Source organism: Marmota monax, unplaced genomic scaffold (genome assembly GCF_021218885.2).
Source record: "Marmota monax isolate L192 unplaced genomic scaffold, Marmota_monax_Labrador192_F-V1.1 WCK01_AAM20220418_F8-fsc00201, whole genome shotgun sequence".
In the NCBI taxonomy this organism is placed as follows: Eukaryota; Metazoa; Chordata; class Mammalia; order Rodentia; family Sciuridae; genus Marmota; species Marmota monax.
In genome coordinates this window covers 613,822-640,700 of record NW_026695150.1, presented here as the reverse complement: position 1 = coordinate 640,700, position 26,879 = coordinate 613,822, and the positions used below count along the sequence as shown (strand labels likewise).

At 33.2% G+C, this 26,879-nt stretch overlaps 1 protein-coding gene across 7 annotated transcripts in view; it reads left to right on the top strand.

Moving 5' to 3' along the window:
* Nucleotides 1-26,879, top strand: part of Pign (phosphatidylinositol glycan anchor biosynthesis class N) — a 118,553-nt gene that overhangs the window by 20,475 nt on the left and 71,199 nt on the right. For all 7 annotated transcript variants that reach the window (XR_006848153.2, XR_006848152.2, XR_009225289.1 and 4 more), the window contains 7 exons: nucleotides 688-812; nucleotides 2,012-2,142; nucleotides 3,061-3,177; nucleotides 6,352-6,392; nucleotides 12,893-12,952; nucleotides 15,100-15,192; nucleotides 15,831-15,886. Coding sequence is in view for 4 of the 7 variants with exons in the window: in XM_046428196.2 (XP_046284152.1) it covers nucleotides 688-812; nucleotides 2,012-2,142; nucleotides 3,061-3,177; nucleotides 6,352-6,392; nucleotides 12,893-12,952; nucleotides 15,100-15,192; nucleotides 15,831-15,886 (623 nt within the window). In the remaining 3 variants the exon portion in view is untranslated. The remainder of the gene's footprint in view (nucleotides 1-687; nucleotides 813-2,011; nucleotides 2,143-3,060; nucleotides 3,178-6,351; nucleotides 6,393-12,892; nucleotides 12,953-15,099; nucleotides 15,193-15,830; nucleotides 15,887-26,879) is intronic.

Here is a 26,879-nt window from a genome sequence, read left to right as displayed (position 1 = left end):
CAGAGACTTAAGAGGCTAAGGTAGGAGGATTGGAAGTTTGAGGGCAGCCTCAGCAACTTAGTAAAGGGCTGGGGATGTTGCTCGGTGGTTAAGTGCACTGGGTTAAATCCTTGATACAAAAAAAAAAGAAAATTAACATTTTCTACAGTTGGAGGCATTTATATAAACAACAATGATATATTTTGGTATAGCCAGTTGGCTTATTTAAAATTACTTAAAAGTACTTTCCATGGGTATTTGCATATATGTTCATGTGTATAGGAGTATAAGATGAATCATTTGTCTTGGAAGGGGTCAGGAATCCAATTTTTCATTATGCAATAAATAACTTTTGAATTTTATTTCATTAAGTAGATATTTTTCTATTATAGTGTGAAGAACAGATTCTTGCTGAGGTAAAAAAAGTATTTAGGAATCTACTCACAATGTTCTTAATGAGAGATTATGGTTGGACTAGAATGGTAGCGGACAGGAGAAAGAGAACTGGTTCAGCTCTGAATATATTTAAAAATAATAAATCAGTTCTATTTTTGGTTCTCGCTGAAATTTTTCTTCAACCTGTTATATTTTATTAAGTTAGGTATGTCATAACAGTGATGTTAAGTTTTCATAAAATTAAGATCTCCTTTCTGTTACCTTTTAAATAAAATAAATGAACTAATTTTTAAACTGATTTGTTACATATAGGACTTCTTTCATGCTGCCAGAAACAATCAATCTTTGTTTTCTAAAGTAAATGAAGAAAAGGTAGTTTTTTTCTTACATTTATTAGGACTTGATACAAATGGACATGCCCACCGACCATCATCAAGGTAATTTTAATGTGTTCAATTTGATTTTTTTTTGTTTGAGGGGAATCGCTATGCCCCTTGAAATTCTAAATTATTATGCCATTTTCTTTGTATTTATAACAACAGAGCTAATATTTTAAAGAAGTAGTATAATATACAGCAAATTCTTAATTATATGAGATATAAGATGGGTGGTAATCCCAGAAGTTTGGGAGACTAAGGCAGGAGTATCACAAATTCAAGGCCAGCCTAGGCAGCTTAGCAAGACCCTGTCTCAAAAAATAAAAAGCATAAGAGATGTTACTTAATGGTAAGGCACCCCTGGGTTCAATCCCCAATACCAAAAAATTAAAAAATTGTAGAGTAGTTAAAATTACATGTGCTATAGTTGTGTTACTTATTAAAATAAGATCTCCTGTACATATATTCCATATTCTTTTCATTATCAAGGCAAAGAAAAATATTTCATTTAAAATATCTATATTTTAGAAATTTATCAATTAATCTTGAAATAAAAAATATTTTTATGATGTTAATTTTGACATCACAAAAAAGATGTAATTCCTTGTGTGTTTCATTGCATTGTATCTAGCAAATAATGATATAAAGTTTTCTATATATTTTCATGGCACTCTTTATATATAGTAGCAAATTTTTTTCTCACTTTGGCAGAGCATAAGAGAAAGAAATCTCTTTTATTCCTTATTTTGAATTTGTATTGATACATATAATACAAATATAAAGTATATTGAAATAACTGCCAGTATTGTTTAATTGATTGATATATTCATATGAGAACATCTTTGTTCAACTGCATGGAAAGGTTAAATATAATTTGCTCAAGACATATCAGACTCTTTTTAGGATGAAGACATTCTATCCTTGAAACAGTGACACTTATCTATTCAGATAGTCAGAACAGCAGAGTTTATATTATCAGAGAATATGAAGTCATCGTTATCTCATTTGGGACCTAAAGAGTTCATTAAAATATATGTGCTAATCAGTACCTCCTTTTAAACCATCTTTTAAAACTGTTTCAGGTTCTTTTGTTCTTTAAAGGAGAAAAAATTATTTTTCATAATCTAAAGAGCTCTGATTTGTATTAAAGACTAAAAGGATTTTATGAATTCCTAACATTGAATGTAAAGAGTCCATTTTTGAATAAATGTTTTCTCTTCAAGTTAATTTAATTTGCTCTTCTGCTTCTTTATAAACAGGGAGTATAAAGACAACATTAAAATAGTTGATGATAGAGTAAAAGAAATTGTCTCCATGTTTCAACATTTTTATGGAAATGATGGAAAAACAGCATTTATTTTTACCTCTGACCATGGAATGACAGACTGGGGTTAGTATCTCTTTAAGTGATATGTACCTTACAGGTAAAATAGTGAAAAATGTAGTTTGTAGGTATCTTATAATGTTGAGAAGATTAGGTGTCTTATTTCATGTAAAGTGGCTAGCACAGAGTAGTCATATCCTTAAAATGTTAGTGGAAAAAGAATGATCTTATGTAAAGAATCTTTTTTTCTAATTGTAAGAAGAAGTATTTGCAAATGAAAAACTAGAAAAAAAAAGTATGGAGAAGAAATATCTGTCTGCCTAGAATTTACCATATATGATGATAAAGGGGTGATATTAGGACAGTATTACTGAGGGGCCTAGAACTGCTAAAATTCTATCTGAAATAAGCCTATGTTGCCTGTTAGACTCCCAAGGCAAAAGTACTGTGTACTCAAGAGAATGAAATAATGAATGTCAAGATGAGGTGTGGACCTCCAGAACACATGAAAGAATCCTAGTGGCTGGGTCTACTTTATGAAGGATTTTTTTTAGCTATACCAGCTTTAAGAGGCCTGAAAGAAAACGATCCATAGACCTTGCTGTTCTCTGCAGAAGCCTATACTGCTTGCTCCAAGTCTGAGTGGTTACTCCCTCAAGGAGCCCTCCCATGTTCTTTCTTCTCCATACTACTCTGGTAATAGAAACAGCTTCTCCATCATTTCCTGTTATTATTTTAATTTTCTTCTTTCAATAAGTTACGCAGCAGACATTCTTGTTTTATTATTGTTTTTGTTTTTACTTGTTTGTTTTGATGCTCTGACTTATGGGAATATTTCAAACTAATTGTTTTGAAAATCTACAAGCATTTAGAATGTGGTGGCTAGAATTAGTGATATATGGATTAACTCTTTAAAACAAGATATTTTTAAAATAGTGATAAGTTCTTATATGTGTCTTATTACTCTTGATGCCTTATTTATAGGTTCCCATGGGGCTGGTCATCCTTCAGAGACTTTGACTCCTTTAGTCACTTGGGGAGCTGGAATCAAGTATCCCCAAAAAGTATCAGCTCAACAATTTGAGGATGAGTTTTTGAAAGGTATAAGTATTTGTTTTTATCATTTTATAAACATTATATTTGAAAGTAAAACTAAAATTAACATTTTAAAATAATTTTTAATAATCACTTTTCAAATTATAGTTTCTTTTCTATATCCAAATGATTTTAAGAAAACTTTATTATAAATAATATGTTTTTTATTAGAGAGAGAGAATTTTTTTTAATATTTATTTTTCAGTTTTTGGTGGACACACAATCTTTATTTTTTTTTTAATTTTATGTGGTGCTGAGGATCAAACCCAGTGCCCTGCGCATGCCAGGCGAGTGCATTACTGCTTGAGCCACATCCCCAGCCCTATTTTTTTTTTAATTAGTTACACATGACAGTACGATGATCTTGACATATCAGACATTTGAATCAAATGAGGTATAATTTCTCATTTTTCTGAGTGTACAGGTTGCAGAATCACATTGGTCATACAGTCACATATATACATTCAGCAATACTAGTGTCTATTTTATTCTGCTGTCCTTCCCTTCCTCCCTTTCCCTTCCCTCCCCTCCCATAACTTCTCTCTACCCAATCTAATGTGACACACTTCTTTTTTTTTTCCCCTCACATCATCATACATGTATTCTGTATAATGATGAGGGTCTCCTTCCATCTTCCGTGCAATTCCCCTTCTCCCTCCCTTTCTCTCCCACCTCTCTTCCCTATTTAGTGGTAATCTTCTTCTCATGCTCTTCTCCCTATCCCATTTTCAGTCACCCCCCCCTTATATCAGAGAAGACAATTGGCATTTGTTTTTTAGGGATTGGCTAACTTCACTTAGCATAATCTGCTCTAATGCCATCCATTTCCCTGCAAATGCCATGATCTTGTTATTTTTAGTGCTGAGTAATATTCCATTGTGTATAAATGCCACATTTTTTTTTTATCCATTCATCTATTGAAGGGCATCTAGATTGGTTCCACAGCCTAGCTATTGTGAATTGAACTGCTATAAACATTGATGTGGCTGTGTCCCTGTAGTATGCTCTTTTTAGGTCTTTTGGGTATAGTCCGAGAAGGAATAGCTGGGTCAAATGGTGGTTCCATTCCCAGTTTTCCAAGGAATCTCCATACTGCTTTCCAAATTGGCTGCACCAATTTGCAGTCCCACCAGCAATGTACAAGTGTACCCTTTTCCCCACATCCTCACCAGCACTTATTATTGTTTGACTTCATAATGGCTGCCATTCTTACTGGAGTGAGATGGTATCTTAGAGTAGTTTTAATTTGCATTTCTCTGATTGCTAGAGATGGTGAGCATTTTTTCGTGTATTTGTTGATTGATTGTATATCCTCTTCTGAGAAGTGTCTGTTCAGGTCCTTGGCCCATTTGTTGATTGGGTTATTTATTATTTTGGTGTTTAACTTTTTGAGTTCTTTCTATACTCTAGAGATTAGAGCTCTGTCTGATGTGTGAGGGGTAAAAATTTGTTCCCAGGATGTAGGCTCCCTGTTTACCTCACATATTATTTCTCTTGCTGAGAAAAAACTTTTTAGTTTGAATTCGTCCCATTTGTTGATTCTTGGTTTTAACTCTTGTGCTATAGGTGTCTTATTAAGGAATTTGAGGCCTGACCCCACGTGATGGAGATTAGGGCCAACTTTTCCTTCTATTAGACGCAGAGTCTCTGGTTTGATTCCTAGCTCCTTGATCCATTTTGAGTTAACTTTTGTACATGGTGAGAGAAAGGGATTCAATTTCATTTTGTTGCATATGGATTTCCAGTTCTCCCAGCACCATTTGTTGAAGATGCTATCCTTTCTCCATTGCATGCTTTTAGCACCTTTGTCTAATATAAGGTAGTTGTAATTTTGTGGGTTGGTCTCTATGTCCTCTATTCTGTACCATTGGTCTACCAGCCTGTTTTGGTGCCAGTACCATGCTGTTTTTGTTACTATTGCTCTGTAGTATAGTTTAAAATCTGGTATCGCTATACCGCCTGTTCCACTCTTCCTGCTTAGAATTGCTTTAGCTATTCTGGGTCTCTTATTTTTCCAGATGAATTTCATGATTGCTTTTTCTATTTCTGCAAGGAATGCCATTGGGATTTTGATCGGAATCGCATTGAATCTGTAAAGTGCTTTTGGTAATATTAATTCTGCCTATCCATGAGCAAGGTATATCTTTCCATTTTCTAAGATCTTCTATTTCTTTCTTTAGGGTTCTGTAGTTTTCATTGTATAGATCTTTCACCTCTTTTGTTAGGTTGATTCCCAAGTATTTTATTTATTTTTTTTGAGGATATTGTGAATGGGGTAGTTTTCCTCATTTCCATTTCAGAGGATTTGTCACTAATATACAGAAATGCCTTTGATTTATGGGTGTTGATTTTATATCTTATATCCTGCCACTTTGCTGAATTCATTTACTAGTTCTAGAAGTTTCTTGGTAGAACCTTTTGGGTCATCCTTGAAGATTTTTAATAGTAAGTCAGTATACTATCTTAAACATTTGGGGTTAGTAATCATAGGAATTTCACAGCTACAATGTAAAAATATTTTGTAAGCCACTGCCATCACAGAAAGAAAACAAACAAAAACAAACTTGTGTTGACTACTGTGCTATCAGTTGCCTTAATAACTCTCTGAAACAAGATTGTAATGAGTTGTGGTCATACAGATAGTCATCATTGTACTTTTTAAATTCTGTCTTTCCTTCATTAGACAGTGTTTTAAAACAATTTTCTCTAAATGAGCATCTAAGAAGCTTAATAAACCACAGAAAACATCAAATATTTGCTTTTTGGTTATTCTTTTTTTTTGTTTTGTTTTGTTTTTATTTGGTATCGGGGATTGAACTCAGAGGCACTCAATCACTGAGCCATATCCCCAGTCCTATTTTGTATTTTATTTAGAGACAGGGTCTCCTGAGTTGCTTACCACCTTGCTTTTATTGAGACTGGCTTTGAACTTGCAATCCTTCTGCCTCAGCCTCTCTCGCCTCTGGGATCACAGGCATGCGCCACCATGCCTGGTTTCTTTTAAAATTCTTTTTAAGAAACATGTACCTCTGCCTTTTAAGCAGCCTTTTTTATTCATACTTGTCTTAAAAGAGAGTTATTTCCAGTATCTGTGTTTTTCCATGAAGTATTGAACACTCCTAAAAATCAAGTGGTTTATTCTTTTTTGAATCTTATCTTGTGTCTGATTGTGTCTTTCAGAATGGAGACTGGAGTCCTGGAAGAGGCAAGATGTCAATCAGGTAGGTGTCTATTTCAATTTAATCATGTTCAAATTTAATTTTATCTCCTATAAGAAATTTGGATTAAAAATATGAAAAATAGAACTTTGCAGTAGCCTCATCTTGGGAATGCAACGATGTGATCCGTGCAGACAAAACTCCAACTGACAGTAATTACCGTTTTGTCCTATCTTTCACTGGTGAGAAGGGAAGCTAAGAGCTATTTCAACCACTCCAACTGGCAGCTCAGTGAAAAACACAAAAATAGGAATTGACTTTACAGCAAATGACTGTAAAGATATTGAAGTGGATGAAATGTCAGATAAAGAATTCAAGAGAATGATTCATGAGGTCCAAGAGAACACAGGAAAAACTACTAAGAAGATAAAGATATTTATTGAAAAAAACAAAAAGAAATCTAGGAAATGAAAAGCACAGTAAATCAAATAAAATACTGAGTTAAGTTTTTCTAATAGAGGAGCTCATGCTGAAGGCAAAATCTCAGAGCTGGAAGACAAAGTGGGTGGCCTTGAACATTCAGACAATTAAAGAAAAGAAAAGAGGTAGCCAATCATAATGTACAAGAACTCTGAGATCACATTAAGATGCCAAATTTAAGAATTATTGGAATTAATTGGTCATAACTTTCCTAGCCTTGGATTTGTATACATGACCAGGGTAACTGCACATTATGTACAAACAGAAGAGTGGAAACCGAATAGAATAGGTTATTTATGTGTATATATTCTATCAAAATGCATTCTATTCTCATGTATAATTAAAAATAAAAATAAATAAGCAAAATCGAGAAGAAAACTATAGTAACTAAAAAAATAAATTATGGCAATCGAAGAGAGTTGTGAGATGCAGGCTAACAAAATGGGTAACCTCTGCAGGGAAATAATAATACAGAAATTTTTCCGACCTTTTGATTGAGATGAGCATCCAGATAGAGGATGCATTCAGAACTCAAAATGGACAAGATCAGAAAAGAACTTCTCCATAATACATTATAATGAAAATGCCTAACTTACAAAACAAGGATAGAATTTTAAAGGCCCTAAAGAAATGAAAAGCACAGTAAATCATCAGGTCATAGAGGCAAGTCAATCAGAATTACTCCTGATTTCTTAGCACAGACTCTAAAAACCAAAACTTATGTTCTAGATTCAAGAGAAAATTGTTGTCAACCAAGATTGCTATATCCAGCAAAGATATCCTTCAAAATTGAAGAAGAAATAAAAACATTCCACATTAAGCAGAAACTAAAGGAATCTATGACTACTAAACCACCACAAAAATACTAAAGGAAGTACTGCACACAGAAGAAATCAAAAACAAACTCCAGAGCTCACAAATGAACAAATCTCATTTGAAGAACAGCTCAGCAAATGATAAACAGGTCCAAATTAAACATGGAAATAAATCAAAACTGTATGAATTAATAAATATCTCACTATGGTAGCATTGAATATCTCAGCTCTCTAATTAAAGGTATAGGCTGGCAAAAGGCATTAAAAAACAAGACCCAAGTATATGTTGTTTGCATAAGACTCACCTTACAGGCAAAGACTGCCCTACACTAAAAGTGAAAGGATGGAAATTGATATACCATGCATATGGATCCTAAAACACACAGGAGTAGCTACTCTGGTTTTTGCCAAAGCAGACTTCAATCCAAAAATTAATCAGAAGAGACAAAGATGGTCACTTTATACTGGTAAAGGACACACTCCAACAAGAAGGTACAACAATAGTAAATATTTATGCCCCAAATGGTGGTGTACCTATTAACATAAAAGAAACTACTTGAATTAAAGCCTCATATAGACCCCAATACAATAATACTATGTGGTTTCAACATACCTTTCTCATAAATAGATAGGTTATCCAGTTATAAACTCAGTTAAGGTTCCTCAGGCCTTAAAAATATTATAAATTAAATGGACAACAGACATCTATAGAACATGTAATCCAACAACAGTCAAATATGCTTTCTTCTCAGCAACTCATGGAACCTTCTTTAAAACAGACTGTATTTTAGGTCACAAAGCACTTAGAAAGAATAAAAAAGTTGATATAATTTCTTCTATAGATAATAATGGAATGAAATTAGAAATCAACACAACAAAACCCTGTAGAAACAATATAAACACATGGATATTGAAAATACATGTTTGAATGATGAGTGGCTGATAGAAGAGATCAGAGGAGAGATTTAAAAATTCTTAGAATCAAATCAGAGTAGTGGTACAATATACTAGAATCTCTGAGACACTGTGAAAGCAATTCTAAGAGGAAAGTTTATAGCTATGAATGCCTACTTCAGAAAAATCAGATCCCAAATAAAAATGACGGAGTGATGCATCTCATTGGCCTTGAAAAATAATTAACCAGTTCCAAAATCAGTAGAAGGAAGGAAATAATTCAGATCAAAACCAAAATCAGTGAAATAGAGAATAAAAAAAAAATACAAAGGATCAAGGAAATGAACTGATTCTTTGAAAAGATAAACGAGGTTGATAAGCCAAAAATGAAGACAGGAGACTTTCAAATTAATAAGATTAGACATGAAAAAGGAGAAATCACCATAGACATCACAGAAATCCAGAATATCATTAAGGACTATTTTGAAAACTTACACTAATAAATTGGAAAATCAAGAAATGGATACATTCCTAGACACATATAGCCTGCCTAAATTGAATACAGACATCATAGAAAACCTTAACAGAACAATAGCTAGCAATAAGATAGAAGCAGTAATAAAAAGCCTGCCAACAGGGGCTGTGGCTGTGGCTTAGGGTAGCGCCTTGCCTGGCATGTGTGAGACACTGGGTTTGATTCTCAGCACTGCAGATAAATGAATAAAATAGAGATCTACCAACAACTCATCTTCTCATTCTCTCTCTCTCTCTCTCTCTCTCTCTCTCTCTGTGTGTGTGTGTGTGTGTATATATATATATATATATATATATATATATACACTCATACCAAAACCAGAGAAAGACATATCAAGGAGACTACAGACCAATATTCCTATTGAACTTAGATGCAGAAATCCTTAATAAAACATTATCAAATTATATTCAACAACATATTAAGAGGAAAGTATATCCTGACCAAATTTTTTGTCAGTGATGCAAGAATGGTTTAACATATGCAAAGCTAGGTGTAATCCATCACATAAATAGAATTAAGGACAAAAATCACTTGGTCTTCTTAATAGATGCAGAAAAAACGTACAAATTTCAGCTCATGACAAAAACACTGAAGAAACTAGGGATAGAAGGAATCTACTTCCACATCATAAAGGCTCTATGTAAAAAACTGAAAGCCAGCATTGTAGTGAATGTGGAAAAACTGAAAGCATTTCTTTTAAAATTTGGAACAAGACTACTATCACCATTTCTATTTAATACAGTACCAGAAATTCTAGCCAGACCAGTTAGGCAATGGAAGGAAATAAAAGGGATAAAAATAGAAAAGGAAAAAGTCAAATTGTCATTGTTTGCAGATGATATGATCCTATACTTATAATACTGAAAAAAACTTCCCCAAAAGACTGCTCAAGCTAATAAAGAAATTCAGCAAAGTAGCAGGTTACAAAACCAACATACAAAAACCAGTTGCTTTCCTATATGCTAATAATTAAAATGCTGAGAAAGAAATTAGGAAAATAATTCCATTTACAGTAGTCTCAAAAACAAAAACTAAGAATAAATCTAGCCAAGAAGGAGAAAGGCCTTTATAATGAAAACCTAGAGCACTGAGGAAAGAAATTAAAGAAGACAAAAGAAAGTGAATAGACCTTCCATGGTCATGAATAGGCAGAATTAATATTGTTAAAATGTTCATCCTACCAAAAGCAATATACAGATTCAATGCAGTCCCCATCAGATACCACTGATGTTCTTCGCAGAACCAGAAAAAAGTCTAGAAATAGAAACTAGAACTAGAATAAAATAGTATAGTCCCAGCTATACCACTTTATGGTATTTATCCTAATGAATTAAAGCCATCATGCTATAGTGATACCTGCATACCCATGTTTATAGCAGCACAATTCATATTAGCCAAACTGTAGAACTACTGTAGGTCATCGGATGAATGGATAAAGAAATTGGGATATATATACACAGTGAATTTTATTCAGCCATGAAGAAGAATGAAATTGTCATTTGCAGGAAAACAATGGAACTTGAGATAAGGTTAAGCAAACCAAGCCAAACTCAGAAGGTCAAGGGTTGTATATTTTCTCTCATATGTGGAAGCTGGAGAGGAGAAAAGATAATAAAAGGGGTGGGGATGGGGAGGAATCAAAGAAAGATAAGCAGACCAGGGGAACGAGCAGGTAAGGGAAAGGGGAAAAATATGAAAAGTAGGCCTATTAATAAGAATGACAAAAGATTTTCCAAAAACATTTCCAAACTAAAGAGAATACTTTCAATGCAAATATTTTAGCCCAACTAATCTCTCCTTGGCAAAATATTTAAAAATCCCAAGTGACAATAAAAGAAAGCTCACTCCAAATAACACTGGATAATTCATATTATATCAGTTAGAATTTTCGTGATTGTTATATTTCTGTGATGATTTATTATAGTTTCATTGTTTTCTCTGAATACAGATCTATTAGGGATTTCTTTTCTGTATTGTGTTTGTTACCATTTCTTTTTTAACATATATATTGCCTTTAACTATATTTTGATTTTTTACTTAACCACCATCCTTACAAATGTAATGAGGAAAAATTATGAGAGTATAAATTACTCAACTATAAATTTTCTGTTATAGGAAAGTGTGTGGAAAACCTAATAAAGTTAGACTTGTGGCATCTGTAAATATGAAACCCACAGTTGTCATTGTTTAGGATATGCTACTTAGAGAGCCATTTTCACTATTTGTAGAAGACATGGGATATAATGATGTGGCTTCCAAAGTGGCAGGAGTATCTTGCCTTCCATGTCATGCATAAGTTTACATTCCTTACTGTGGTAGACAAACCAAGGTCTGGGCTCCCACTTTCAGGCCACTTGTCAGCATAACAAGAAGGTTTCTTATTTTATGATCTCAAGATAGATGCATATTAACTAAGTAAATGACAATTATGAAATCAGAATATCTATTCATTAATTTACAATTAAAAACCCATTGTTGGGCTGGGGTTGTAGTTCAGTGGTAGAGCCCTTGCCTAGCAAGTGTGAGGCACTGGGTTTGATTCTCAGCACCACATATAAATAAATAAAGGTCCATTGATAAATAAATACACAAATGCGCGTGTGCATGTACACACACTTGAAAACCATTGTCAAAGTTGGAAAAACACAAAACTAGAACATATTTTTCTTATAGCCAGACTGGATCATAACTGAAATTGAACATTATTCAGCTACTGCTATCTAAATACTCAGTCTGCTGTCAAACTCTTGCTTCATTCATATCTACTTAGATAAGAATCTGTTCATTCCTTTAATCAACACTGTCACATGCCTGCAGTGTTTTACATTTTATGCTAATTGGAAGGATATAATGATAAGTAAAAGTGAACACAATCTCTCCCTGGGAAGATTATATGTCAGAGATGAGAACTGATACTAATCAAACTAGTATACAAATAAATGTGAATTATAGCTGTATTAAATACTATAGAAGAGACCGGTAAAGCCATAATAACAAATAGTGGATGGATGTGATCAAGTGTGTTGGTCAGCAAAAGTTTCAAATTGAGGATTGAGTTGAGGTTAAAGAATAAGTAGGAATTATGAGTTCAGTGCATAGCAGGAAGACTTTCTAGGCAAAGGGGAAACATTTGCAAAGAGCTCTGAAAGAAGGTACTTGGTGTGTAAGAAATTGTTAAGGCTATGTGGTATGGAGCAGAGGAAGATAGGCACAGATCCTGTGGCACCTTATGGGTACTGTGGATTATAGAAAGTTGGGGAAGTTCTAGAAATGTTTGAAGCCCTTGAGAATGAAATGATTCAAATTTATGTGAAAGAATTCTAGGTGCTGTATGAACAGATTAGAGGAGGCCAATAATAGATTCTGGGAGAGGACAAAAGGGAAATTAGAAGGACTTTAGAGATTTCCAGTTTGGGGAAGATGATATTTATTAAAGACAGTTGAATAGTAAGTAAGATACTTACTTTCTTTAGTTCTGTACACTTTTCTGTAGTTATTGTCTTTGCTGTATATTTTCTTACTAGTTAAGGCATTCTTTTGCATAATACTGAAAAACCGATGTAAATGATCAGGTTATTTTAGCTAATAGAATAAGTGATCGTTGTTTTCATGTATTTGCACTGAGGACTTAATGTTTACTTTTCAAATTTATTGTTTCAGAAGTTCATTTTTAGCAAATGACATTTTAAGGGATTAACATCTTTTGTGTATTAACTGAATGTTTAAAGGTAATTGGTTATGACAATCATGATTATTTTTAAAAATATAGTTGGATTAAATTATTTCTATGTTTACATCCATAGACTTCTTAGAACTGATTTTTTTTTTTCTCTTTGTAGGCTGATATTGCACCATTGATGGCTTCTCTTATTGGAGTTCCCTTTCCCCTTAATTCAGTGGTAGGAAATAAAATTTTATTATCAATACTGAGCGTTTTAAAAATTGCACAGTAAAATTTACTCTTCTGTATTTTTTATAATCTTTATTTTTTCCAAATTTGTAATAATTGTACATAATATTAGGATTTGTTACACATTTGTAGACACACAATATAACCATATAATATTACCAATATCATTCCCCAGTATTTTCCATTTGTGTAATCTTTAATTAGATTTAAAAACTGTGCATTTTTATATATTTATTTCTAAACATGTAATACTTTACAATTGTGTGTTTATAGTATTTTATAACATGAAGGACACACTCAATAGCTTTAACATTTTTCATATTCTAAAATACATATGATTTATATCTGTGTACTCTAGTTACAAGTGATAAAAATATGAATAACTTTTTGGTAATAAGCAGCAGAGATTGAGTCCGTTTAAAAGGAAATTTTTAAAAAGGTATTGATGGCTTACTGAATTGCAGGGATGCTCAAACACCAGGCTTTAAAATTACTGAGAACCAAGGGAGCTCTGGAGACTTACAAAAAGGAACCACAACCGCAGTCCCATGGCAGGACTGTTCTGCTTATGGTACCAATACTAGAGGAAGGTAGAGAATGGGTAGCATTATACCTGTTTTAGTTTCTGTTGCTTGATGCTCAAGAGTTGAATTACACATGATCTGGCCCAAGTTATTTGCCTAATTCTTGAGTTTCCCCACTGATTATAGAACCACCATGTTATATCCCTTGAGGAAAATTACTTAGTAATACTTAAGTAATTTTAATTTAATTACTTAATAATGCTGTTATTAATGTGCATGTATGTTGAAAAGCCAAAAGGAAACCAAGAATACTCATTCCATTTACTTTTATTAGCTCTAAAAAATCAAATTTACTTTAAAAATAATGTCATATAACTCAAAACTCTTGAGTAATATGACCCTGACAGTCATGAGTGTGTGGATGTATATAAATGAAATAAAATTGTATAAAACAGTCTTTACTTCTAAAATGTACGGTATACTCTGGTATGTCTTATTATTTTTAAGTATGCAAGCTGTGGCCCACCATATTGATTTATTTTTGTGTATAAGACATTTAATTCACTGCCTAGCGTATAGTAATTGTATTAGTCTTCTTTTTTTCTTTTTTTTTTATTTTTAATTTTTTATTGTGGGTTGTTCAAAACATTACAAATTTCTTGACATATCATATTCCACACTTTGATTCAAGTGGGTTATGAACTCCCACCTTCACCCCATACACAGATTGCAGAATCACATCAGTTACACATCCATTGATTTACATATTGCCATACTAGTGTCTGTTGTGCTCCGCTGCCTTTCCCATCCTCCCCCCTCCCCCCTCCCCACCTCTTCTTTTTTTCATTCTAACAAATACCTGAGGTAGTCAGCCGATAAAGAGAAAACATTTATATTGTCTCAAATTTATATTAATTAATTAATTAATTTTCTTTCTTGTTTTATGTATTTTTTTGACTTCCAGTTTTAGAGGTTTCAGTCCATGGTGGTATAATAGTAGAAATACATGGCAGAGCAAAATGTTTCCACGTGGCCAGGAAACAAAAAGAGGAAGGAGGGGCTGGGGTTGTGGCTCAGAGCTAGAGTGCTTGTCTAGCACATGCCTGGTGCTGGGTTTGATCCTCAGCACCACATAAAAATAAAATAAAAGTATTGTGTCCAACTACAACTACAACAAAATGTTTGAAAAAGAGAGAGAGGAAGGGAAAGACTGAGGTATCACAATCCTCTTTTGAGATTATACCCCCAGTAAATCCAAAGACCCTCCACTAGACCCCACCTTTAAACGTTTTTATCACCTCCCAATAGCATCAGGGACCAAGCATTTAAAACATGGGCCTTTAGGAGACATTTAGGATCTAAACCATAGCAGTAATAACTTAGTGTTAGGTTATATTGACTTTAATTCAATAATTTGTGAGAAAAATAACATGTAATTTGTGAGAAAAATAACAACATATTTTGATTATGGTTTTATAAAAGATTCTTCTTTAGTGATTTATTTGACTGTATATCTTGTCTATATTTGCTTCCCTCTTAAGTCTGTTTTGTTTTATAAGAATAGCCTGAGTTTTACTAATACTAATATTAAGCCTATATTTATTATTTGCAGGGAATCCTTCCTGTGGAATATCTTAATAATACTGATCTCTTCAAAGCAGAAAGCATGTTTACAAATGCAGTACAGATTCTTGAACAGTTCAAGGTAAAAAAAAAAAAAAAAAAGACATAAAAATGCATAATACTGTTATTTAAAAATTGAACATATTAAGTGAGGTGGTTCATGTTTTAAATATTTCCTACAACTCATTATCTTTAAATTTTCTGTATTTGCCTAGTGTCATTTCTGAGGTGCCGGTTCCATGAGTCAAAGGGTGTAGAATTGCCTTTGAGGAGTGTCCCTAATTATAAATTACCAGCTACACTTGTAACAACTACAAGTTGATCTTTATGACTAGAATTTGCCCCACAGAAGTAGTATTAAAGATGTAACATTTCTTGTCATTTCACATACATTGTTAGATACCTTACAACCTAATGAAGTGATTCAGATTAAAACTTTGGCAGGTTTTGTTTTCAAAAAGTTAATAAATAAAATTTTAATTACATTACAGCATATTATGTTTTCAGGATTAATATGATTCTCAGCATATTAAGATAGTAAGATAGTGTCAAATTTTTTAAAATATGCATGAAACAATATAGTAACACAAAATTCCAATTATTTCAAAGTAGTTAACCAACTCTGAAGAACCATTTTAATGGATATTTGTATTTCAAATGAAATTAGTTAATTTTTTAATATTTATAATGTAATAAAATATTTTTGTGCTTGGTTCCCAGGTGAAAATGACTCAGAAAAAAGAAGCTACTTTACCATTTTTGTTTACACCATTTAAGTAAGTCCCTTTTTTAAAATTAGCTGAGTTTGATGTTGATAGGATAGATTAGTTTACTTATGAACTTTGTCTTTTTGTGTATATTAGTGCAAACTCCTTTAAATTCCTTTCTTTTACTTTTGTTAAATAATAATCCAGATGCTTAGATATGTTTGAATGTCTAGAAGAGGGGATGGGGAAATAGAGCGATAGATGAGGAATTTTAAGGAGATGACGTCAGTTGGGCTTGCCTAGTTGATTGGGAAGGTGTTGGATCAGTAAGAAAGAGGAGAGGGAGTCACTTCCTGGCTCTTGGCCTGCTTAATTGAGAAGATGCTGATACCATTATGGTTTATAGAAGAAAGAGCTGATTTGAGGAGCAAGGATTAATGTTATTAGTTTGATTACATCATTTAATTCCTTAGAAATGAGGGTTTGGATCTCAGGAGATGTGGATTGTTTTTGAAGACTTTGTAGCTGTCGGAATGAAGATGGTGGTGAAAATTGTTAAACATGTAGGAAGCTCTAGGGAGAATATAGAAAATGACAATAAAAGGTGAAGGTTTGCATTCTGAGAAATTTCTACCATGTGACAAAGAAGATAGCCCACTTTGGTGGCACCAGATTTCATTTTCTTAGATCCCAGGAAAACATGTTTTCCTTGAATCAGCAATGGGCAGTTTCCGAGTCACAGATCTTGTTTGGTACTACTGACTATAGGTGCACGCTTGGCAGGTTTACTGAACATTCTGAGGTTCACATTCAGTTATCAATGATTTTGCTAATGACTAAATAACATTGAAATTTTTCCATTTATGAGTCTTGGGGATGTAATTGAATGACTTTTTTGGAATTGTTTTGGACAACTTATATACACTAGTGTTTTCTTCATAATCTAGAAAGAAATGTTGTATTGCCTTCACAATAATGTGCCTGTATACTTGTATGTGTGTGTGTGTGTGTATGTATGTATGTGTATACATATGGATGTATAGAAGAGTAAACATAAAGCAAAATTAGGACTTTGCAATATCATTAGTATATTATAGCATATACATCTATTATGCTGATTTGAATTTTCTTTTTTTTTATAGTAGAGTTGAAATTTGTTAATGGAATTGATTCTGAGGAATATGTGTTTATCCCGTTCTCTTAGAAAACATTTATTCATTTACTACTATGTGTATTGTAGACGTAGCAGTGAACAGGATAGGCAAAGGCTTTACCTTCGTAGAGTTTTCTACACTGTAGCAGTACATACAGACCATAACAAAATAAACAGCAGAACAAGAAATACATTATCAATTCCTGCATGAAGAAAACGCATTGAATGCTGAGAGTGAGAATACTTGAGGGTTACTTTAGTTCAGCCACCTTAGAAAGGCTAGTCGGGGAAGCATTCTTTATACATACTATCTTCCTTCTTCTGCTTGGCTGCCAGGATGATCCTAAATTTCGCCTACATTGATGTTCAACCTCTGCCTGAACATTGCTGTACATAGTTAGAATCATTGCTAACTTTTTGTCATCTACTGCATGGCCCAACTACTGGCTCACCCATCCTTGAGCAAAGTGACTAGCCCTGCCTACAGATTTTTTTCTGGCAAAAAATTCGCCACTTGTTAATGGCCTACAATATTAGCAGAAAACCCTAAGAAATAATGAAAAACTAACTCTTCAAGATATATAATTCAATGAAGAGAACCTAAAGGTATTAAAATACTCAAATAGTTAAGAAACTATTATGTCCATAAAAACAAGCATGAACTTTACAAGATGAAAAAGAATATAGAATGCATTAAAAAAAATAAGGATGGGAAACGCAACTAAAAACTTTTAGAAAATTTATCTTTCTTTGATGGTGCAGATGGAAGGCAGATCCTCTAAATTAGAATAGGAACTGAGTAGGCCTGAAGCTAAATGAAATGTATTTTAAGTAATAGATGGATTGAGCAAAAAGGAGGGGGAGATTAGCAACAGGTTGGTTGCATGGGAAGAATACACTTCTTAATTCCCCACTCTTTTTAGCAGTGACAGAAATTTTAGGGGAAAATGAAATATTTCAAACTAGAAAAAAAGTAAGCATGTTTCAAATATGAAGCACTCTAGGTTGTGCCATGATTTTGAGCAATTGCTGTTAGTAGGACAAAGGGAATTCCACCTTGCTTATGGGTGAAGCCTTTTAAGAAATAAATGAGAAAAATCTAATCACAGCATAAAACTTTGCTATTCACTGAATTGTATTTAAATATTAGTCATACTAATGTACATATTGGTTTTCAGCTTTCAGAGTGGATCTTTAGTTAAAGCATGGAAGAAATGATTACAGAATAGAATGCAAATGTTAGCAACCTTGACAATATACAAAGGCAGTTAAAAGTTTGGGAGGCAGAGGGGAAAAGAAATGTACGCAAAGTGACAGTGGTGCTACCATCCTCATAAATCAGCAAGTGGAGAATTCTTCCTGTGATTAAGAGAATAAAATACAGGTTTTAATATTATTAAAGTAACCAAAATAACCAACAAGTAGGTTAAAATGGTGAGATGGCTTTGTTGAGAGAGGAGAAAGGCTGGAAATAGTCAGGAGTCAACAGAAAGTGCCTCAGGTCAACAAGCAAAGAAATACTAAGGAAAACTTATGAGAAAAGTATTGTTAACTACCAGAATAACTAAATATAAACACATGTGGAAAGTTTTGTGTCCAGTTTGGCAAATTGAGAAATGAGAAGAATGAAGCAGGAATTTATTGATTGATTGTCATGGTGCCCTTTTGAACTGTTTGATTTTTAAAATTATATGCATATATTGCTTTGATAATGCTTTTTCTAACTTTTTTAAAAAAATTAGAGATTTATAGTTATATGTAATAGTTGGGTTCATCCCAACAAACTCATACACACCTGGAAATTAATATCAGTTCATGATCTCCCTCCTTTTCCTTCCCAACCTCCTTTCCCTCTCCCATTGTCCTTCCTATACTCTACTTGACTTCCTTTCGCTCCTCTATTAATTTATATTTGATTAGTTCTTTGTATTATCCTGTCCCTCCCTCCCCCTTTCCTTTATTTTAATCTAGCTTTCACATTTAAGAGAAAATATTTAATCTTTGACTTTCTGTTTGGCTTATTTTGCTTAGTATGATATTCTCCATTTCTATCTGTTTACTGGCAAGTGCTATAATTTTATTCTTTTCTGAATGAAGTGGCTGAGCAGAACTCCATTTTGTGTGTGCGTGTGTGTGTGTGTATCATAGTTTCATAATTCATTTATCTATTGACAGGTATCCAGGTTGATTCCATAATTTAGCTATTGTGGATTGTGCTGTTATAAACATTGAGGTGACTATCACTGTAGTGTGCCAATTTTAGCTCTTCTAGGAAAATACCAAACAGTGGGATAGCTGGGTCATTTGGTGATTTTATCCCTATTCATTTGAGGAATCTCCATATTGCTCTCCAGATGGTTGTACTAGTCTGCAGTCTTACCAACAGTGTACAAGTGTACTTTTTCTCACACAACCTCATCAGCATTTATTGTTGTTCATATTCTTAATCATTGCCATGCTGACTGGAGTGAGACGAAATCTTAGTGTGGTTTTCATTTGCATTTCCCTGATTCCTAAAAATGGTGAACATTTTTCCATATTTTTGTCGGCTGTTTGTGTTTCTTTTGAGAATGTTCTATTTAATTCTTTTGCCATTTATTGTTTGGGTTATTTATGTTTTTAGTGTTAAGTTTTTTGAGTTCTTTGAATATTCTAGATATTAATTTCCTATTGGAAGAGTAGCTAACCAAGATTTTCTCCCATTTTATAGGCTTTCTCTTCACACTCTTAATCATATCCTTTGCTGTACAGAAGCTTTTTAGTTTGATGGCATCCCATCTATTGATTCTTGGTTTTACTTCTTGTGCTTTGGGGAAGTCAGTTAAGGAAGTCAGAACTAGCACCTGTATGATGGAGTGTTGACCCTCTGTTGTCTTCTAGCATTTGCCATTTCTAATCTAATTACTAAGTCTTTGATAGATTTTGATTTGAGTTTTGTGCATTGTGAGGGAGAGAGATCTAATTTCATTTTTCTACATATAGTTTCCCAGTTTTCCTAGCATGATTTGTTTAAAAAGCTATATTTTCTCCAAGATATATTTTTGGCACTTTTGTCAAATATCAGATGGCTGTAGTAGGTATGTGGATTTGTCTCTGTGTTTTCTATTCTGTTCAACTGGTTGTCTTGCCTATTTTTAAAATTTTTTTTATTTGTCCTTTTTAGTTATACATGATAGTAGAATGTATTTTGACATAACCTATGTACATGGAGTATAACTTCCCATTTTTGTAGTTGTATATGATGTGGAGTAACAGTGGTCGTGTGTTCATGTATGAACAAAAGAAAGTTAAGTCCAATTCATTATACTGTTTTTCCCATTCCCTTACTCTGACTTTGTCAAGTAAATGTGGGCCCAGAAATAAACAAGATGAAGTGATACGGTTGTGACACATTCTTTCAGAAAAACAACACATGTTCTTGTCACAAACCATTGTGTAAAGAAATCTTTTCTTCTTGAATGAATACTGTACTTCTTTTTATTTGTTTTTGCAGTGCTGGGGATAGAATTCAGGACTCTATGAATGCTAAGCAAGCACTCTTTTATTGGATATCTACATCCCCAGCCCACCTATACTTCTTTTTGTTCTTAGAAAATTGCTGTTCTTTCATCTGTTCTTTTTTTTTTAAATATTTATTTTTTAGTTGTAATTGGACACATTACCTTTATTTTATTTATTGTTATGTGGTGCTGAGGATCAAACCCAGGGCCTCGCACATGCTAGGCGAGCGCTGTACCGTACAACCCCAGCCCTCATCTGTTCTTAAATTTAAGAAAATTTGTCTTACAATATTAACATCCGAAATTGGTTTTACTTACATGATTAATTTTATCAGCATTACTAGATTTTAGTGTAATAGTATTTCTGCTATTACCTTGTTTGGTCCTTTCTAGCATAGTTATGAACATTTGATGAATATTGAAATAATTTCTTTTTTTAAATTTTATTTTTAGTTATAGATAGACACACTATCTTTATTTATTTTTATGTGGTGCTGAGGATCCAACCCGGTGCGTCACACACGTGCAAGGCAAGTGCTCTACCACTGAGCTACAGCCCCAGTCCAAATATTGAAATAATTTCTAAGAAATGAAGTAGCAAATGTTTTAAGATGCAGGAAAAATAAATAAGAACACTAAGATTATCTATCTTAGATTTATAGAAGGATCCAGTAGATACATATGGTAATTTCATATGCTATTGTATCTTATTTTTTAAAATAAGTAAAATTTCTTTATTATATCTTACATATTATATCACTAAAAAGAATAAAAGTCTTGAAATATTTGTTCTAACAAATAGAAAAGAACCTCAAATTGGGTCCTGTGGACTCTAATAGTATGCTAAGGCATGACCAGCAGGTGGAGCTAAATGACTAGGAAAAGCATAAAAGGTTTGTGTAAATGTGAAAGTACCTTAAAAAAGGAAAGAAAAACATTTTTATATTCCAAAAGTACACACTGTAGATCCCAAAATAAGATAAGGAAAATAATTAAAAGAAAAAAAAGCATGAAATGATAAAAATATCAAAAGGTCTCTTAGAGACAATTTTTAGGGGGAAAATGGAATTAAGAAAGAGATGTATCTAACTAATAGAAGCAAGAACGTCTGATATCTTTTATTTGAAAATTACTGTATAAACTCAGTAAACTTGCTGGGGATGGTGAACATGCTGTAAGCTACCTCAAGAGACTGAGGCAGAAGGATTTAGCTAGAAATAATGGGGTTTATAGAATTTAGTGCATATTTAAAATTTTTACTAAGCTATTTTAATGACTCAAGACCCCAAAACCAAGGGGAATTCTTTCTCATGTTGGCCTGAATGAGCTCTTCTCCCTGTCTTTTTAATCTCAAAGGCCACATGTGAGCCTTCAGCTGTACTCTGAGCCACACAGTGTTTTCTAAGGATTATCTATGCAGTGATTCTTGAATTGTCACTTTTTTCTCTTGGTGATCTCTTATGGACCCCATCTGTTCCAAAATTCCTTTTTTAAATGTAAAACCTTGTGTGGCCCAGTGATTTTAATTGTTTCTAGCTCTGTAGTCTAATCACTTAGGAGTTCTTTGGGCATTCCACCTGGCTGGCTTTCAGGAGATGATTTCTCTCCCTCATTTTGCCACAAGATTAATAAATATATTATAGAATGAGAGAGGAAGAAAATAATCAAATCTACTACCCACCTCCCATCTCCACAAATTTTGAAATAAGGAAATTTTAAAAGTTTTATTGTGATGTTGTGAATAGTATAACGATTTGTTGTTGTTGCTGTTGTCGTTGGGATCAAACCCAGGGCCTCATGTGTGCTAGGCAAGTGTTCTGTCACTGAGCTGTACTCCCACTCCTTCTCATACTATTTTTTTTTTTTTTTTTTTGGTCAGAGGGAGGTATTGGGGATTGAACTCAGGGGAACTCAACCAATGAGCCACATCCCAAGCCCTATTTTGTATTTTATTTAGAGACAAGGTCTCAGTTACTTAGCACCTTGCTGTTGCTGAAGCTTCTCATACTATTTTAATTGCAAACTTTAAAAATATATAGTTCTTGCTGGATGTTGTGGTGTGCACTTGTAGCCCCATCTACTTAGGAAGTTGAGGCAAGAGGATCGCTTAAGCCCAGGAGTTGAGGGCCAACCTGGGCAACATAGCATGACACTGTCTCAAAAACAAACAACAACTACAAATAAATAAATATATCTACACATGTGTGTATATTTGTATGTGTGTTAGTAATCACCAACTAGTAAGTTCTACAAATTTTGTAACATCTTTATGTTTAAGAATTGTTATTAAAAGCCAGGCTTGGTGGCCCAAGTCTATAATTTCAGTGACTAGGGAGGCTAAAGCAGAAGGATGTCAAGTTCAAGGCCAGCCTTGGCAACCTATTAAGACCCTGTCTCAAAATTTAAAATAATAGTAATAAAGGACTAGCTCAGTGGTAGACTACCCCTGGGTTCAATCCCTAATACTGCCAAAAAAAAAAAAAAAAAGGAAAAAAAAAAGAAAAAAAAATATATATAAAATTTAGATTTTCTAAACCGTTCTTTCTTAGTTTTTTATCATGGGAATAAAACATTTTTTTAAAAAAAATGATTTTTTTAAATACTCAAGAATATTAGTATCTTTTGGGGGTAGGGGTATAATTCAGTGGTAGAGTGCCTGCCTCCAGGGCTCTGGGTTTAATCCTTAGCACCACAAAATAAATGAACAAAAAGAATCTTACGGGCTGAGGATGTGGCTCAAGTGGTAGCACACTCATCTGGCATGCGTGCAGCCTGGGTTCCATCCTCAGCACCACATACAAACAAAGATGTTGTGTCCGCCAAAAACTAAAAAAATAAATAGTAAAAAATTCTCTCTCTCTCTTAAAAAAAAAAAAGTCTTACTAGGGAACATTCGTAAGTACAATTAGTCCATCATTCTATTGTATAATTATATAAAGATGGACTTTATTAATCATCTTTAATTTGAGATTAGATTAAGCATTTATTATAAAGAATGATTTCACCATTATATGATTTATACCATGATTGGATCAAATTAATCCAGGTTATAACATGATTATCAGAAAGGTGGGTTTATCCTATTTTAAAATAGTTAAAGCAATTTTAATTCTACAGCTTTATTAAACATCCATTTTAAGGCCTTTGCTCAAAAATTTATAATAGAATAAGTTATAAAACTTAACCTCACTAATCGTCATACATATAATTGAACCATATAATTGAATAACAGTAATGTATGTACTATATAGGCTGTAAAATAACTACTAAACATTCTGTTTTCAGGTATAATATGTCTTAGTATGTTTTTAACAAAATCATAAAATACAAGTTATTAAGTTAACATTTGGTGTATTCCAACTACATTAAAAATTAGTGAGAGAAAGAAGGAAATTGAACCAAAAATGCAACATGAGTAAGATTTGTGGTCTGTAATTTTAGTTTTTTACTAATTTTAATTTATCAATTATTAGAAATTATATGTATTTTGATAGAGAAAACTTTTTTTAAGGGAAGCATTTCTGTAGTTCCTAGTTTTTTGGAACATATCCTATGTGAAGATGCATAAAGAGAAGTCAAGTTTTTGTGTGGATTTTTTTGGAGGTCGAGCACTGGGAATTTTTAAAGTGGGTACTTTACCACTGAGCTGCATCCCCAGCCCTTTTTATTTTTTCTTTTGAGACAGGTCTCTCTAAGTTGCTTAAGGCCTGGCTAAATTGCCAAGGCTGACCTCAAACTTGAGATCATCCTGCCTTAGCCTCCTGAGTTGCTGGGATCACAGGTATGCACCACTGCACCTGGCAAAAGTAAAGAAAAGGAATATACTTTTGCCTCTTTGGAACATAGACTTGTTTGTGGGACACAAGACTATGGGAAAACACAACAAAATGTTCAAAGATTGGAGAAGAATTCACTAAACTTATGTTTGGCATTTGAAGGAATGTAGGAAGAGCAAAAGAGAACATTAAGTGGGGGCCAGACTTGTCCTGGTGGGCAGATGAAGGGTTGTACTTTGTTCTTAAAATAATGTATTTTAAGGCATGGTCAGATTTGCATTTTACAGAAACCATTCAGAGAAACCAGCTAATTGAATGAAACGAGATTTTCTTTACCACATGGGTGATAAAACTGAGTCCTCCCAGTCCTTGGTCACTGCTAGTAAGATGTAGAACTGGAACTTGAACCCAGATATTCTAACTCCTAACTGTGCTATTTTTCATTATTTCTTCTGTCTCAAATGCTATACTAAACAGTAAATTATTTTTTTAAGGCAGGGCTATCAGGTTTTTTTTTTAGTAAATTAATCAAATTTGATAATTTTTTTAAAAGCATACTTAGGTCTCATATACATTAGTAGTTCAGTAAGTAAATTAGTGTCAGTACAGTTTTGTGGAATGTTTGGTCTTTAGAATGTCAATCTACCATAGCTGATTTTGCTGTGATATACTTAGTAATTTTCCTTAGCCAGGCACACCTATAGTTCTAGAGACTCGGGAGGCTGAAACATAAGCTCAATGAAATCTTATATTCAAAGCCAGCCTCAGCAACTTAGCAAGGCCCTAAGAAACTTAGTGAGACCCTGTAACAAAACAAACAAACAATAAATAAACCACCATAAAAAGACCTGGAATGTGGCTCAGGAGTCAAGAACCCCTGGGTTCAATCCCAGGTACCAAAATAAATATAAACACATTTTATTAAAATCTGATCTTAGTGACAGTAAATAATATAATATTTACATCATAATGTGGACAGTAATATTCATGGGAAGAACTTATTCTGTCTCTGAATAAATAATTGTTAGTGAGATAAGCCAGCAAATTTTATATCATAACTTTGTAAAAAATTTTTTGTTTGCAATTGTGGGATCAAACAGAGGATCTGATCTCATGCATGCTCAGCAAGTGCTGTTCTACTGAGCTATACATTTCTATTGAACTGTACCCTGAGCCTTATGGAAATAATGTTTTTTTGAATGCTTAAATCTCTATAACATTCCATGTGTTAGAGTTCCTACTTAGTTTACAAGATAATTTGAAAAATCTTTTTCTAGAGTTTTGGCTTACTCCTCCCAACCCCACCCCATTTTTATAGTCACAAAAGATGTGATGAATTTTTAAAAAATATTTATTTTTTAGTTGTAGTTGGACACAATACCTTTATTTTATTTATTTATTTTTATGTGGTGCTGAGTATCGAACCCAGTGCCTTGCATGTGCTAGGCGAGCCCTCTACCACTGAGCCACAGCCCAGGCCCAAATGTGATGAATTTCAGTGTGCAACAAAACGTTAGGTTCTGTGTCCTTCCAAGTTTCCTGCTGTCTCCATTCAAGTGTCCTTTCTTATCTCAAATCTCACCACCCAACTCATGCTAACGTAGGACACTCAGTTAAAAATTTTTTAGTTATCCCTTACAATCGCACTCTCCCTTCTTAATATCTAAAACTAAAAAACTGAATAGATTTGAATAATGTCATATTATCATATTTCTTGTTAAATTTGCTTGCTTTCAAATATCCCTCAGTTTCCTAACTCTTATTTTCATCCTGATTTTGGAAACTCCATTTGGCTTATGGAATAAAAGGAAATTTTCTTGGAAAGTCTTTATCAATAAATTAATATTATGATAGGCTTTTCTGCCGTTTAGTTTGTAATGTGCTTTTTCTTTCATCCAGGACAGTTTGTTTGTTTACCACAGTGTCCTCCATCTGACAGTATATTTTTATCACTCAGCAATTATTAAGGTTTTTTTGTTATTCTCTGCATAAAAAATGTATATTCCATCACTGCCTTATTTTTTTATAAGGGCATGAGAGCTAATTATGCTGCAGATATTCCAGAGGCTTTATTTAAAGTGTAGATGAATAATTTATCATTATATGACATCATATCTAAAACTTGTATTACTTCAGGAAAAGTAGAAGCACAGATATAGAGTGAAATTAATTTAGTATATCATTGTCTAACTCTTAAATGTCAATGTTTAAACTGCTTTTTAAAAATGAAAACAGTCTCTGAACAACAATTCTTAGACCAAGTTCACTTTCCAAAAGGTAGAACAGGTGATCAATTTCTTCCTTATTAGCATCTGAGAATATATTTTTATTCCTGAAACCTTCTCTTTCCTGTATTAGGTTAGGTGGTGTCTTCAGCTTTCCCTTAAAGAAAGTTAATTTTCAGCCCTTTAATTGCTACTATTCTGAATTCTCTCCAAATGTCCATGTTACTGTTTTGTGCCATCAATCTAGAAGCAAGGAAGTGCTAAGCAGATGTATTCATTAAGAGGAAAATGATAAAAAGTCTGTTATTGAATTCTAAGAGTATTAGTTGAAATAAGAATAATACATAGTTTTTAAGTAATTTAACTTTTATGTGCCATCTAGGAATTTTAGATTGAAAAATTTCTGAC